Raw genomic sequence first — 15715 nt, forward strand, 5'->3', positions numbered from 1 at the left:
GCTATAAATGCCGCCTCTGAGATACATCTGAAAGCTGATCACCATTCGCCAAGGCAATGTTCTTGAAATCTTTCGCTAGTATCCGCGCTGCATGTAATAGCCTTAATTTAGTGGTTTGCTAACAAGAAAAGCTCCGACAAATGTTAACTGAAGTGGCCTGTTATCAACTAAAAGCGAGGTTCTAGAAAGTTAGCTTTGATTTTTCCATTACGTCATTCCTAAAGTTCAAAATCCTGCTAATGAGATGTCAGCGTGAAGTTTTCCTCGAACTGGACGGAGCACTAATCGCCTCCTTTCCGTTGTCGAAAGGAGGCAACAACGGAACCATATTTGGTGGAAAAGAATCCGTCGTTTGTCACTTCTGCTAACATCCGACAAGACACGAGCTACATATCTGTAAAGCAGCGGAATGCAGGCCAGTGGCCTTTAAACATCAAGGTAACAATGAGTGTATTATATTATGACTTTAATAAGCACTATGTTATATTATTTAAGCAGGTGTAAAAACAATTTGCTTCAAATAAAATCTTTGTGTAAGTGCTGTGATACTGTGATATTTTTACTCAAGGTTGACACACAGCCATGATCTCATTCTAGTCCACGGCTTGCAAAGGCACATGTGGTTACTTGAGGCATTAAAAAGGAGCAAGCTGAGCGTGTTTGACCTCCGACCTCCCAGAATCCCAGATGTAAATTTAAACTATCGTTTTCAGAGGCCGGTGCAGGAGAAAAAAAAAAAAAAAAAAGGCTATTGACCAGGTCAGCTGAAGCCCACCTGCTAACTACAGCGCCGCAAGCTCTCGCTGTGCCAAACACACACGCCCACCCACGTATACACTCAGAGGGTACCGGAAGCCTACAAACCGAACAGGCAGCAGGGGGATCAATAGGTGGTCCCAGTTTTTTCAAGGCTTTTGATTGGAAATGGCTAAAAATATGCTAGACGAGAAAAAAACCCTGACCCTGTTCCAGCTCGTTTTCCTGCTCCAATGAGGCGGCGGCGGTGGTAGTGGTGGTTGGAGGCAGGAGGGGGGAGGGCGGGGATGAGAAGCGAAGGCTGGCCGTGCTAAAGAGGATGACTAAGTTGGCGTGGTCACCGCTGCGCTCGTTTGAGTTATTCATTCCAGGAAAGCTGACACCGGTCAGCACTGAGGTACACACACTCGTGGTCTCGGCTGTTTCTGCTTCTTTCACACACACCCCCACATATGCGCACACTTTTCCTCTCTTTTTTTTAATTTTGGCATAACTCAAACACCAACAGTTGACTCAGACACTGTGAAGCCTTTGAAATTGTAAGTCCCTGCAGATTCCTTTTCAGATGGTTACAGGAAGTAGTTGGTCAAATAAAAAAAAAAGCTAAACAAAAACAGGTATTTAGAGGGATTAAATCAGAAAGGTGGTGTGTGTGTGTGTATAGGGTGGGTGGGCATAAATCTCTACCTGCTGATTATTTTGAGGGGAGGACTATCACATAACAGCGTCGTCAACCGGGAGCACAAAGGTCGCCATGTAATCTGATCCGCCCCGAACATGCAAAATCATTAATCCCTGGGCACTGCGATTCTCCGGGTCGGAATAAACTGGAGGCCTTCAGCGAGCTGGCTGGAGAGAGGGAGCTTGTGCGTGTGTGTGTTCAGCTGAAGAACATGGAAACTGTTTTGATTTACAAGCAACACATGTGAAAAACGTAAACGCTCCCCCACAGGATGTCTAGAACTTTAAGAAAAAAAAAACAACAACATAAAACACAACTCTTAGGATCGCTTTGGCGAGTTGATACACCGAGCGGCCTGTGCCGTGTCATTGACAAATAATGATACCAATAAATATGGAAAACGTCCACGATGGCGATTTAGAGGAACTTTTCGAGGGGGGAATTTTTGTGGAAATCGACGCGGCATTTAAAGAAAGAAAAAACAAAATCGTATCTAACGTGCAAACAGGAAAAAGGGTCGGGACATGTCGGAGCAGGTCCGGGTTCTCTTATTACGACCTTATGAGAACGGTGGGAGTAAAAGACGGGTGGGGGGCACGCCGAGGTCATTAACTGGCATTGTCTCCTGACGTGATTAGTCAGGTAGCAAAGTCCATTTGTCACCTGCACTGGTAAATTGAGTCGGTGCTGCACTAGGGGCTACGGGGACTGTATAATATCAACTTGATTACATCAAGGCAGCTGCGGACTTGACACCTTACTGAATTTGTCAGCATTAATCGTTAGGGCCTGTCACAAATCCATCAGCTCCGCAGATAATTAGGGCTCTCTCTAATGAAGCCAACAGGAAGCAACCTTACATCCAACAACACCCCCCTCCAAACACACACACACACACAGATCCCTCTACTTCCCTCCGTCTCAGCAGCACCACAAGCACCCCTTATCCACCCTCCAAGCTGAACACACACACACACCCCTACACACACGCTTGTCTGTCTTATAATTAACCAGCGTGTTTCAAAAGACGAAGCAGCGACTATCTGATCCGAGCCGATCCGAGAACCGCCTCGGATGAAAGGCAGAGCCACTCCTTTTTCCGTCCTCCGCTCGTCCCTCGTCTTCGCCGCCTCAAAGACAAAGTGGTTCGCCGGAGAGGGAGGGAAAGACGGAGGGGAGGGGAAGGAGGGACGGCCGCAAGGTGTCACGCGGAGCAGGAGGACGACACTTCCGGGATCGGAGGGTCACAGAGGTAACGGAATGCGTTCGGTAAAAACCTGCGACTGGATCCGGCGAAAACGAAAGGCCCCACATGTTCGTTTGTTTCGCCTTCCTTTAACTCCAAAGCGTTGAGACACAAACCCTGAATGTTTCAAAAAGTTTTGTAAAAAATATAGATTTCTTCAAAAAACAAAAAAAGTGATGCAAATTTCTTGTTATTTGATATTTAGTAAGAAACTATATTTGAGTTGTAGAGAAAACGCAGAAAAACATAGTGTAGTAAATGTATCTACTCATAAAAGTTTCATCAACTTGACAGTAAAACGTTAAAAATCTTTTCTGTATGTAAATACCATCTTAATATTATTTAGGTAGGTGTGAAATTTATAGAAATCGGCACCGAAACTCTTTTTTTGTTTGTTTCTTTCTTTAAATCATGTGACGTGTGATTTTCGCCACCGATAGCAGTTTGAGATGTGGCACACAGGGAGGAAGCTACAGGTCAGTGGCAGCTCCCAGTAGAGCATCAGGCCAAACTACAGAGTGTGTGTGTGTGGCAGTGTCGGGGTGTGTGTGTGAAGTACAAGTGGAAGTCCTTATCTGGACTCTCGTTTTCCTGGGAGAACGGAGGAAGACCCTCCGTTTGATTGACCGTCACGAGTCGTGATGTTCGCGGCTCCCGGCGGACGCTCAGCTGGATCGGTGGCGTTTGTGTGTGCGTTTTCGAGGTGAGGAAAAGAAGAGGGCGGGGAGGTCACGGCAGTGTCACGTCACGTACGCCTCCCTCTTCATAACCCTAAAAAAAAAACGCACGGAAAAGCACAGCGAGCCCTGCAAGTGGAAATCCGAATCCCCCCGGCTTCCCAGTGTGGCCCGGCGATTCCAGGAAGACTGTTCGGTTGGAGAATCGTCTCCATCTCACAGTCCCTCTCTTCCTCCTCCTCCTCGTCAACATCATCACAATGATAAAACCCGCTGAGTTCAAAGTCCTCGGCAGCCGGGCCTCCCGTTCGACCTGCTCTGCACCTCATGTTAAAAAAAATAAAAAAATCTCTTTAAAATTCTGTAACTGTCTTTTGTTCGCTGCAGTTGTTAATGCCTAACTTCAAAGGCTCAGCCTCATTAGCACAGAGGTAGAAAAACCCCTGTCACTCATTTACATTTGTTTAAAGGCTGCAGATGGGGTGGGTGGGGGTGATGGTTGGTGGTGGTGGTGGTGGTGGGGGGGGGGGGGGTTCAGATCCAAATCCAAACTAGTACATGTCAACCTTGTGGGGTCCTTTTTTCCCCAATAACTGCTTCTGTCAGCTGGTCACTTTGCTAAACATCACAGCATACAGGTATATCTGCTCTAGAGGGGAGCGTGGGATAAATCCGGAAGAGAAATTTCTTATTTGTGTCTGGAAAGAAAAAAAAAAAAAGTAGACGTAGTGCATACACCCTACTGTACAATGTGCTGGCCAATCACAGGAGAGAAAGAATGATTCCACTTAGAAGCACCAACACAACGCCACAGGAGATCTTTCCTACCTGTGGCCATCAAAGTGCAGAACCACGACCACAACAGACTCCAATGTTATTTTCTTTTATTTTTGTACACACGTGCCACCTTCGGATTCATCTAATGTTGCGTTAACTGAGATTGCACCAAGTATCAGGGATTTATACTGATACTTTTTCTACTCTTTTTCTATTTTAATATTTTTTTTGTTGTTTTTGTCCCCCAAATTACAAATATTCACATGAACAGAGCGACTGTAGCAAAATTATTTCACTCTGTGGTTCAGTTAGTAGTCCTACACTTACACATGCACGTCAAAATAAACGAGCTGATGCTTCTGGCCCTCTTTTTTTAGACTAAGTTCCCAACTTTATCGAATTGTTTTGACCTAAATAAAAAAACTAAAAAATAAAAAAATGCATGCAATAATAATAATGACGACGATAAAACTGAAGGGCTTCACGTGGGTCTGGTTGGCCAACGCTGCAGCCTTCACGGAGGGGATTTATTGATGTTTATCGGGGATGAACAGATCAAAGAGTGCCACATGACAGGCGATCAATCACGCATCAAATCAAGGATGGCAATCTTCTAATAAAACCAAAAAAAGAGAGAGAGGGCGGGGGGGGGCAAAAACCGACTCTCTGTGTCAATTATTCATCATTACTCACTCACTCACTCTCAAAACCTCTAAACTCTCCTCCCCCGCTTTTACCCCCACAACAACATACCATTTAGTTTATCTCACTATTCTTAAAAGTTTCCAGTCGGGAGAAAAAGTGGCCGGATCCGTGCGTCTTTTGCGCAGTTTGGGTCACTTTATCCAAACTAATGTGAGTCACGGGTGACAAGACGGAAGGATTAGAAATGTGTTGTGATTTTTTTTTTTTTTTTGTTAGATTTTTTTTTAAAAACAACTAATAACCTACTAAAACGTGGAAACAAAAATGAAAAGTGACATGTTTCAGAAAGAGGAAACGTTTAGAAGGGAAGGAGCGGGCTGTACCTGCTGATCGCCGCGGCTCTTGCTGCTTTCTCCTCGGCATAGTGACCGTCACCTTCCACGGAGCTTCTCATGCAGGTATATTTATTTAATTTATGTATAAAAAAAAAAAAAAAGAGGAGTCAAAGTCTGATCAGATTTGAGGAATCATCCCTTTTCTGAGGCTCAAAAAAAAAAAAAAAAAAAAAAAAAGCGCCAGGCTTCTCGTTTCTCTGCTGGATGTGGATGATGGCTGGTGGTCGGCTTCAGCGAAACTGAGGGTTCGGCCAGCTCCCGAAACCTCCGTGTCCATCAAATATCATCTTCCTTCATTTCTCTCCTTGGCCGGCAATAAAAAAAATTAAACAATTACAGTGTTAATAATAAACAAAAATAAAGCACCAAAAAATAAAAAAATAAAAATAAGTTTTCAGTTCACTCCTTTTTTTGTGTGTGCAAAAAATAAATCCCCCTATAATAATCTCTAGTCCCGGTTGAAGGGGAGGGGGAGAGAGATAGTTTTGCTGCGCCTTTTTACGCACGCCAAAACTATATATATATATATTTTTTTTTTTTTTTAAAAAAGGTGATTTCACCAAACAAATAAGGTCCGATGTGAGGGAGCAGTCTCCACTCCTGCTCCCGTTTCCTTCTTTTCTTTACCCAGACTCCTAAAAAGAAAGGAAGAAAACAGACAGAGAGCAAGGCGTTAAGATGGGTTCATGTCAACCCCGTCCCCTGCACACCACCTCAGCCCGGATCCAGCGTCAGCCGTCCGGCGGAGACTTTTCCCTTCCCCTCCTCTCCCATTTGAGAGAAAAAGAAGAAGGGAAAAGAGAAACAGGGGAACAATAAACTGAGACATGCACTCTCGTTTCTCTCGTACTTACGCTTTTAAGAGTGGTGCGAATAATTTCCACGCCTCATCTCGGACAGAGTCGGTGTGGCTTTTCTTTATTTTAAGGATCTCAGCTTCATGCGGTGAAGAGGCGCATCCGAGCTTCGCTCCCCCCCCCACCCCCAATATATATATATGTATATATATATGTAAAAAATAAAACACTCGGATCAGATCCGATCTGATCGGATCACATCGACAGGAGAAAAAAAAACCGTATGCGTCTTTTAGAAAGAAGAAGAAGAAGGAGGAAACTCCAGGGGACTGATCCGAGGTCGCTCTCCCGAAAGGAGAGGAGGTGGGAAAAAATGGGGGAAACGCGGTGGATCTGGAAGCTGTTTCAGACAGTCTCAACTGATAGACAGACGCATCGAGTGGCTTTTCCTGCTACAGTTTTTACTCCTCCCCTCTCCGCAAGCGTCACCCTTGACAGAGGAGCCTACCTGTCAATCTTTTTAATTGTCTTGTTTTCTCTCTCTCTCTCTCTCTTTCCCTCCCTCTCTCTTTCTCTGTCTCCTCTTGCTTTAAAAACACTAAACCTCCGTTTTAGAGACAAATGGAAGTCTTTTGGTACCCAAACTTACATCCAGGCAGGGGTGCGTCCAGAAAGTTTGGAAAAGGGGCAGACAGAATGGGGGAGGCACCCGAAAAAATAGGAATTTTATTGTGCTGCTGCTGCTATATATATATATATATATATATATATATATATATATATATATATATATATGAATGTTGCAACTCATTCAAACTTATCTCTTAAAACCATAGACGCAAACAAACGCAACAACACTGTCTGGACAGGGGGGTGAACAACTTTATTGTGCTTGGGGGGCAGGGGGCGCTACCGGAGATTCATGGAAGTGTTCTCATCTTGTCCTGCCAGCTGTGTTATCGTCTGACTTATGCTTATAAACTGTGTTTTTTTTTTCTTTTTCTTTGTTTTAAATTGTTCTAAGAAATTTCGGATTGCTAAATTCTTTTGTATCACTGGGACGTTTTGACGAGGTAAGGGGGATGAGATGGAACCCTTAAAAATCTAAAACAGTAATACAATTTAGATAACGCTCTGCTGCGATAACTGCCAGAATAAATATGCTACAACTATTTAAAACATGTCTTTTCCTAGATTAAATTCACATTTAGAAAATTTACTATGCGTAAAAGACGGTCTGGAGAATGACTGCCAGATCATTTATAAGGATTTTTAGGCCAACCAAACGTCCAATATGGAGGCTATAAAACACTAAGAAAGTTGGAGAAATGAATCAGCTATTAGCAGTCCTAATGGTTTACATCTATGGTTAATACAAATAATATTTAGTCGTTAATGTTTTAAAAAGATGCTTCAATGTTGTGGGTGAAATATGAGATTTGCGCTAGCTCCGAAATCCTCGTCACAAAGCATTTAAGGGGTTGAGAAAGCATATGCTAACACATCAAAACATCTGATTTTTGTTACATAGAGTTAAAAACGTAGCTAAATGTATTGGGTTTTACTTTAAAGTGTAGCCCTAAATCAACCGTGTTTTTCAGCACAGTCTAAAGAGGTCATTTAATTTTCTATGTTTTTGCACAGTAACAGGTTTTGTTACTGTGCAAATGTTGACATTTTCATGTTTAATTCTGCATTGTTTTTGTCTAAAACCGTCTCAGGAGTGGCCTCCTGAGGTCAGACAGTGGCTAATGAGTTTAATTCTACCATTTGTTTAAACCAGTGCTCATGCTAGCTCTCGCCGCTTATTCTCCACAAAGAAGAGCTGCAGCTGAATTGCAGAACGTTGTCCATAGAAGTCTTTAACACAGAAAAAGTCACTAGATTTGTCACTTGTTGGTCTTTGATTAAAAAGTCACTAGAGGTGTCTGGAAAGTCACAAAATAGTGACAAAGTTTATAAGTTAGCATCAGTGCTAACTGCACTTACCCTCCACCTTGCCCCTCAAGTCTCATTTGGCTCCGCCCACTTTCTGGAATTATTTTTTTCTACATTTGTTGGAGCAGAGTCTATGGTTTCACATGGGAGGGTGGTTACACTTTAATATTTGTCGTAACATATTGATAGCACTTCTCCAATTTCATTGTTCCTTCTTCTTGCATACACATCCCACCATCATTTTGCCGGACTTCCGAGAGAGAGAAAGAGAGAGAGAGAGAGAGAGAGAGAGAGAGAGAGAGAGAGACAGACAACAACCCCATTGCTTCCAGAAAAAAAAAAAGATCAGATGGCAGCAAAATGAAAACATGCAAATTCCACGAATCGCCAGTGAGAAAGCTCTGGTTTACAGGTGTACCCACACAAACTGACGATCAGACAGGCAAAACTGGAATTGCATATTCTTTTATTATTATTTTAGATGTTACAATGAATTTGTGGAGGATGTGTGTGTGTGGAGGGGAGACGTTGGGATTTGTGTGGATTGATCCGTTTCACCTTTGCATGTACTAGGAAGTGAATGCTGTGTGTGTCCGGGAAAGGGGAGGGACTCCGACGACAAGTCAGGGACGCCGCTGCGCCTCTTCCCCACTGAGCTGCGGCGGTGCTGCGTTTTAATCCCAATAAATACACACATACACATTCAGAGCGTGGTTTTAGCTGTAGACACTGCGTAACAAAAGCGTTGTGTTTTTGTTTTTTTTTTACTCGTCGAAACGCGTTTGTTGCGGCTCGGCTCGGCCTGACCCGGTCTGCGCGCGCCGCGCAATGCGCAGAGGGGGCAGAAAAAGAAGCCTGTAGCGCAGGCTAACGGCAGCAGGGCTCATTACTGGCAAGTTTGCTCCGTGAACTTTGCCACCATTCGGAGCCATGCTCAGCCCGCCGCCGCCGCGGCTGCTTTTGCTGCTGGGGAGGAGAGCCGGCGGGTCGCTCGTCGGCCGGGACGCGCTTTCCGGAGTTCGCCCGACGGTTCCGAGGCGCTTCATCATCGACACGTCCTACTCGGCGCACTTCATGGATTTCAAGGGCTCCTCCATACCGAGCGGCATGAAGAAGCTGGTCGTCACCACGCTCAGTCAGGATTTCAGAGAGGCCGTCAGCGTGCGGACCGTCGCCGTCCCGACGCCCGGAGACGCAGAGCTCCTCGTCCGGAATCGGTGAGTTGTTGCCGGGGGGGAGGCGGGGTGTGGAGTGGGGTGGGGTGGGGGGAAGGTGGGCTGAGGGGTTCGGGGGAGATGACCGATACGGTGTCTGATCTATCACTGTTGTTGTTGGGGGGAAGTTACAGAAAGCTCTCCGCTTACCTCAAATCCGGCGACCGCGATCATCATCAGCACTATCATCATCATCACGAGATGGGAAAAAACAAAAAAAGAGAGAGAGAGAAAAACACAGTTACTCCCAAGTTCCGCCCTCCCTGCATTTGTCTATCATTCCATCTCTCCCTCTCTCCTCTTTCGGTCTCTCTGTCCTCCTGTCTCCCTACGTCACCACAGAAAGTCGGTGGGGGGGCTCAGACTGGCATCAGGAGATGATGGAGAAGGAGATGCGGCGTTACGTGGCGCTGGAGCTGCAGCATCATGTCTCCCATTCAGAGCAGCAGCAGTGTGTTTGGGTGGAATCAGGCACATGTTTCCCCACAGACCAGCACCGATTGCACCTGAATGCACAAGCAGCATTAAACTAAGCATTTGTCTACTTTGATGTAGGACTAAAAACATACTTTATAGTGCTTGATTTCTTGTATTTTTCCTCTTTTTTTGATTTACTACCCCACTACCGAATGTGCGGGGAGCCTGATTAGGTTTTTAATGTTTGTTGTTCTATTTACTCTCCATAAAAAGCCTTTTTTTTTCCACATTAGGCTGAACATAAACGAGTGTGAAATGTTCTGCATTAGAACCTGGTTAGCTTGCAAGCAGAGATGCACCGATCAGGTTTTTCCTGCCTTTATTTTTGACCCAATCCGACCTCTTTTATTCTGAAGATTATAAAGACAAAATTGCTGTCGCTTCCTTTATGCCTATAGAAGTTTTAAATTCAACAGATGTAGGGGTTGAAAGCTCTAGATTTGTGAATCAACAAGGGGAAATAGGCTGATTCCACTCTTCTGCCGATTGATCGGCTTGTGAGGTAGAAATTGTATAAAATTTGAAGCAGGTGATGAATTTTTAAAGGGAGAGCTTTCATCGTTTTCATAGATTGCCTCTGACTGGAGTTGGAGAATCAGCTAAATGTAGTAATTATGTAGTAATTTTATCTTAAATATCACAGCCAGTGCAGCGGGATGTTTTTAATCTGCAGCGATCTCTACCGAGTGTGTGTTCGAATCGTCTTCGATCTGTGCACACAATTTGGTGGAGTACAAACCTAAAGCAATGATATGAGCAAGAAAGAGAACGGTGATATTAGATTATGAATAAAGTTATTCCACATACCCCACAAATTAGACTTCTTTTTTAATTCTTAATTTTTCTTTGTTTTGTTAAAGTTCTGTTTATGGAAAGATTTTTTTTTTTTCTGTAAGATATCTAAGCAGTAAATGTGACAACGTCTAATAAAATTGAAGTGCACTTTTCATTCAGAGGTTCTCAATAGTGTCGCACTGTTCTGGTTTCTGTGCACAATGCAGAAAGATCGGGATACAGTTCTCGGAGATAAGAACTCTGGTCATTTTTATTTTGTTTTTTTCAGTTTTACTTATTAACTGATTTGCTTCAGAACAAATCATGTTTGCCCATCAAACAGAGTAAGCAAGTCTGTCTCGGACTAAGCTACAACAGATTTTTTAGCTAACCAGTAAATCAGCAAAAATGACACGTTTTGAATCATATTTCTTTAGCCTCTGTTGCATTTAAAACCACAATCGCAATCAAGTGCCATGAAATCCTATTCATGTCTTACAGTCGTAAAAAAACAAAAATGGAATTGCACAAAATACAAATCAGACCTAAAAGTAAAGTTAAAAGGTGTTATTGGCCTGCAAAAAGCATTGTTACATCTGTATTCTTTAGGTTTTGATTTTGCCCCCCAAAACACACGTTTATACCAAAACTGTTCCTGAAAGACATTATTACAGAGTTCACTGTCATCAGTTTTTTTTTTCTGATGACATGTTATGTCTGATGTGTAACGGTGTTATTAGTTTTATTGTAGTATATAAAAGATATTTTTTAAAAGTTCAGTTTTCAGTGCATCTAAACATCTAGCTTTGGCTGTTTCACACATTTTAGGTGTAAGATTCTGTGGATACCATTACCTTTGATTGAAAAAAACGCCACAGTTTCACTTTATCGACGCAAAGAATCAAACTAAAAATCTGTATTAAAACGTGCGATATCACAATAAAAGTGATTTTTGCTCGACTTTTTAGTCCCCACACCATGACAGTGGTTTTTTTGCAACTGAAAATATTTCCGAACATATCTCACAAATACACTAGTCTATTTGACAGGTGTCTACCAGCGTGCAGCAGCAGGTGAGGGAGGGGCAGCACTGTCTTCCTCCATGCTCACTCCATTACTGCCTGGGGCATCCCATTCAGAAGCCTTTAAATCCTAGAAATGGCTTGACAGAAGTTTTGCGGTTTTAAAACCGTAATTTTAACGTGTAAATGATGTTTTAGAACATTTTGTGTTTTTGTTCTTGTCAGCAAACCTCTAAATGAACGCTATCGCGTTTGCCACAGAAAGAAAGAATTTTCGAGCACATTATCTTGCCGAATGCCGTTGAGCTTTCCACACAATTTCAAAGGCTGCAGGCTTAACAGATTCGGGCTTCATTTCCAAAATAATCTCTATATTTATATCAATGGGAACTTAAAAAGCTTCAGTATTTTCTATCTGTGTAAGTCCAAATAATTGTTCCTCTTTAATAAAACCACATTATGTCTGTGAGGCAGCTGATCCCACAGATATTAAAAAAAAGCAGTCGAATCAAGGCGTTTTGTTATATCATCTTTACCCATCTATAAACCACAGGAGCATTATCTACAAGCTCAAAGTACACATGTGACATGCACAGTAATGAGGCCCAGCATGCGCCGCCGCTCTAAAAGACAGTAAATGATTTATTTATACATTCCTTTTCTCCCAGATTTGTTCCCAGCGTCGCTACAAAAAGTAAGATGAAAACCACCGCCTTTTCGTGTTGAGGCATGAAGCGACTGTGTTCTGATTGAACACAAAAACCAACAAAAAAACAAAAACAGCACAGTTTCAGTTTTGTTGTGGGTGTCTCTGAAGACAATAAATTATGACATCATTTCATGTGTTTTATGATATGAGCCCTGTCCTGTCGGTACAGGACTGCTCTTTTCTAAGGGAAGAAAAATAAACGTTGTGGTATTGCCTAAACAAACCTGAGTGTTTTACCCGACCGAACAAGGCTCGAGTCTTAACCTTCACACAGGATTTCAAGAATTATATCCCTACATTTATGATCTAATGAGGCATTTTAGGTCAAGCTTTTAACTTGCCACACCAGGCTGCAGCTGTCTTTTGTTCTCACCTTTTACACAATAAACTTTTGCATCTCTGTGTTTCAGCTTTGTGGGAATCAACGCCTCTGATATCAACTACTCTGCAGGCCGCTATGACCCTTCGGTGAAGCCCCCCTTTGACGCCGGCTTCGAGGGAATCGGCGAGGTCATAGGCCTCGGCCTCAGCGCCAGCTCCCGTTACACCGTCGGGGACACAGTGGCCTACTTCGGCAGCGGCGCGTTCGCGGAGTACACAGTAGTCCCTGCCAAGGAGAGCGTGCCCGTTCCCTCGGCGAAGCCGGAGTTCCTCACCCTGCTGGTGAGTGGCGCCACAGCCTACATCGCCCTGAAGCGCCTTGGCGACCTGGCTAAGAGCGAGACCGTCCTGGTCACAGCAGCTGCCGGAGGAACGGGACAGTTCGCCGTGCAGTTCGCCAAACGGGCCGGCTGCCACGTGATTGGGACGTGTTCGTCCGACGAGAAAGCAGTCTTCCTCAAATCCATCGGCTGCGACAGGCCAATCAACTATGCCAAGGAAGACCTCGCCAAGACACTGAGGAAGGAGTACCCGCAGGGCGTAGACGTGGTGTACGAGTCCGTCGGGGGAAGCGTCCTGGAGCTCGCTGTGAACAGCTTGGCCACTAAGGGCAGACTGATAGTGATCGGCTTCATTTCAGGCTACCAGACCGCATCAGGTATCCCACCTTTCAAGGGAGGGACGCTGCCGGTCAAGCTGCTCCAGAAGTCGGCCAGCGTCCGGGGGTTCTTCCTACCCCACTTCCTCGGGGACTACAGGGAGGCCCTGACCAGCATGATGCAGATGTTTGCCAAAGGGGAGCTGGTGTGTGAGGTGGATTGTGGGGATATGGCGCAGGAGGGAAAATTTGTGGGGCTGGAATCAGTTTTCAGGGCAGTGGATTACATGTATGCTGGGAAAAACCTGGGCAAGGTCGTGGTAGAGGTCGCACCTCCAAATGTTGGAGATAGCAAGCTGTGATTTACCTTGTTGCATTAAATCCAATCAAACTGAAGAACTTTATGTGGCCTCAAAATTTAGATTCTATTTTCATAAGGTCTTTGATAAAGCTCAATAAAGAATGATTGATAAACAGATATTAAACATTTAAAAAGTTTGTAAGATTTGAACGGTGTTCAATCTAAATTCCTGTATCATTTTGTATAAAGCTAACAGCTGTGTAAAAGACAACCTCTTTTTTCATAGATATTAAATCATGCAAAATGTTTAACAGTCAGATTTACCAAAATTACATAGAGGTATACATCTGGATATTTTGAAGAAACACATTCCTTATGTGACATAACAGAAAATCTAAAAAAAAAAACTCAACCAAGTTAAAGGAATAGAAGTGTGGACCTCCACAGGTTTGTTCTGTGCTTGGGTGACGATGTCCAGATGCCTGAAAGTTGTATATTAATTGATTGAAACAATTCTGCGCAAGCATGAACCACAGGAATGTCCAGTCATCATACAGCCTGAAAGGAGATGGGTTCTGTGCCTCAGAGGTAAACATATTTAAAATAAACATGTTAACCCCCCAAAAATAGCAAAAGACCTTGAGAAGATGCTGGTTGAAAGGTGGTGAAACTCCAGCTCTGCAATTGTCCTCAGAGACAAAGACCTTAACTTTGTAGACACACATATTTTTACATTTTGAAGAAAGTGGGATCATGGCTGAGAAAGTTGTCCTGACTGTGGAGTATATGTGGTGGCATCTTGTGTGGGGGTTTTGCAACAAGAGGGACTGGTGCACTTCACAAATTAGATTACATCATTTGGAAATTATTTTATGCAACGTTACTTAACCAGCATCAGCCAGGAAGATAATGCAGGACGGTCTAAAAAATGGACAAAATAAGCAAAAGCACTTTTTTCATATTTTCCGTCGTGAACCAACTCCAGCTTTAAAGACATCCCAGCTGTTTATTGCTGCTGTATGAAGCTATAAAATGTCGTTGCACTGATTATTATTTACATGGAAAGCAGAGGTTGAAGGTAGTGCGCCAAAAACGATCTGTGGAATCGTTTTTGGAACGAGTGGAAAAGGACCCCAAACATACAATCTAAAATAAAATAAAAAGCATCTCAAGAACAACCAGGTCAATATTTTGAATCCGAGCGAGGCGGCCTACAAACCCGACTTTGCTCACTGGTTCTGTCAAGAGAAATTGGTCAAAATGGTTGTGAGAAGCTTGTGGAAGGAAATCAAAAATGTTCAACTGAAGTCATACAGTTTAAATGCAAATACTAAAAAAATAAAAGCTGAATTTGAGAAATTTCCAATTCAATATTCTTGCATTTAGCAAACAGAAATAATTTTACTAATCCCAGATGAACTAAAACTTGAAACGTTGAGTCAAGAGTTCAAGTCTGGCAGTGAGAATTGTCTTTTTCTACACTGTATCCAGTTTCACCTGTAGCTTTTTGAAACAAGGTCCTGAAACAAAAGCCCTCACGTTCGGCCTCTCAAAACATTTCCATGTTACAGACCCTCCCCCACAGTGCTACCTCTGGAATTATTTTATACCTGCTGCCGTAATGCGCTTGCTTTTAGCACTCCCAACTACTTTATCTGCCATAAATATTTTATGATGAACTTCACTGTTTTTGTAATGGCGGAGAGTGCGGGGGGTTGGCATCAGTGCGAGCTTGTCAAAAGCAAGTGCCGCTCCAGGTGCGCTCGGCATTTCATTGCCATGTTTGTGGCTGACAGAAACGGCGTTCGCACAATCAATCTTTTCATTCACATGCCCCCGAAGCCGCTCGCAATAACAGCAAAAAAAAAAAGGATAAATTAGTCCAGCTAAGCAGTAGTTGGACTAGAAAATGTCATTATTTTCTCCCTCAAACTGAGTGGGAAAACAAATCACTTAAGGTGAATGTTTTAGAAAAGGCCCCCTGACACATTTTGTTTTCTTTCTTTATCATTATTTTTTGTTTTGTTTTGTTTTTTGGGAGAGAAAAAAAACCCCGAAGGCGCACAAAATTACTTATCAAGGTTATTCACACGCCGTTGATCACGAAACGACAACGGTCCGTTTCACTCAAACGAAAGCTTTCAAACGTCTCATCTGATTGGACATTTTTAAAGCTATATAGTGACATTAGTCTTCGAATGTCAGAGCAGTCTGTTTCGTGTTAATGTGTTCCGCCGAAAAACAAACACCTGTTCTTTCTTGGCAGGGAGGCCCTGTCGTCTTCATGCTCTGTGATCCCGTTATTTCCTCATCCAGGTGGCTGCTC

The 15715-nt window shown here is 43.4% G+C and overlaps 2 protein-coding genes across 2 annotated transcripts in view; one reads left to right on the plus strand and one right to left on the minus strand.

Moving 5' to 3' along the window:
* The window catches only part of tshz1 (teashirt zinc finger homeobox 1), a 45279-nt gene extending 38732 nt beyond the window's left edge, over positions 1-6547 (minus strand). The window contains exons 1-2 of the mRNA XM_028017451.1: positions 6033-6547; positions 5167-5813 (exon numbers count right to left, since the gene is read on the minus strand). Of these exons, the coding sequence (XP_027873252.1) occupies positions 5167-5206 (40 nt within the window). The 5' untranslated portion in view covers positions 5207-5813; positions 6033-6547. The remainder of the gene's footprint in view (positions 1-5166; positions 5814-6032) is intronic.
* Positions 6548-8466: 1919 nt separating this feature from the next.
* On the plus strand, positions 8467-13655 carry LOC114145297 (prostaglandin reductase 3). Its single transcript, XM_028018789.1, has 2 exons — positions 8467-9130; positions 12520-13655. The coding sequence occupies exons 1-2, from the start codon at positions 8844-8846 to the stop codon at positions 13448-13450; spliced, it is 1218 nt and encodes a 405-aa protein (XP_027874590.1). The 5' UTR covers positions 8467-8843; the 3' UTR covers positions 13451-13655.
* The last annotated feature ends 2060 nt before the right edge of the window (positions 13656-15715 follow it).

Source organism: Xiphophorus couchianus, chromosome 5, assembly GCF_001444195.1.
Source record: "Xiphophorus couchianus chromosome 5, X_couchianus-1.0, whole genome shotgun sequence".
In the NCBI taxonomy this organism is placed as follows: Eukaryota; Metazoa; Chordata; class Actinopteri; order Cyprinodontiformes; family Poeciliidae; genus Xiphophorus; species Xiphophorus couchianus.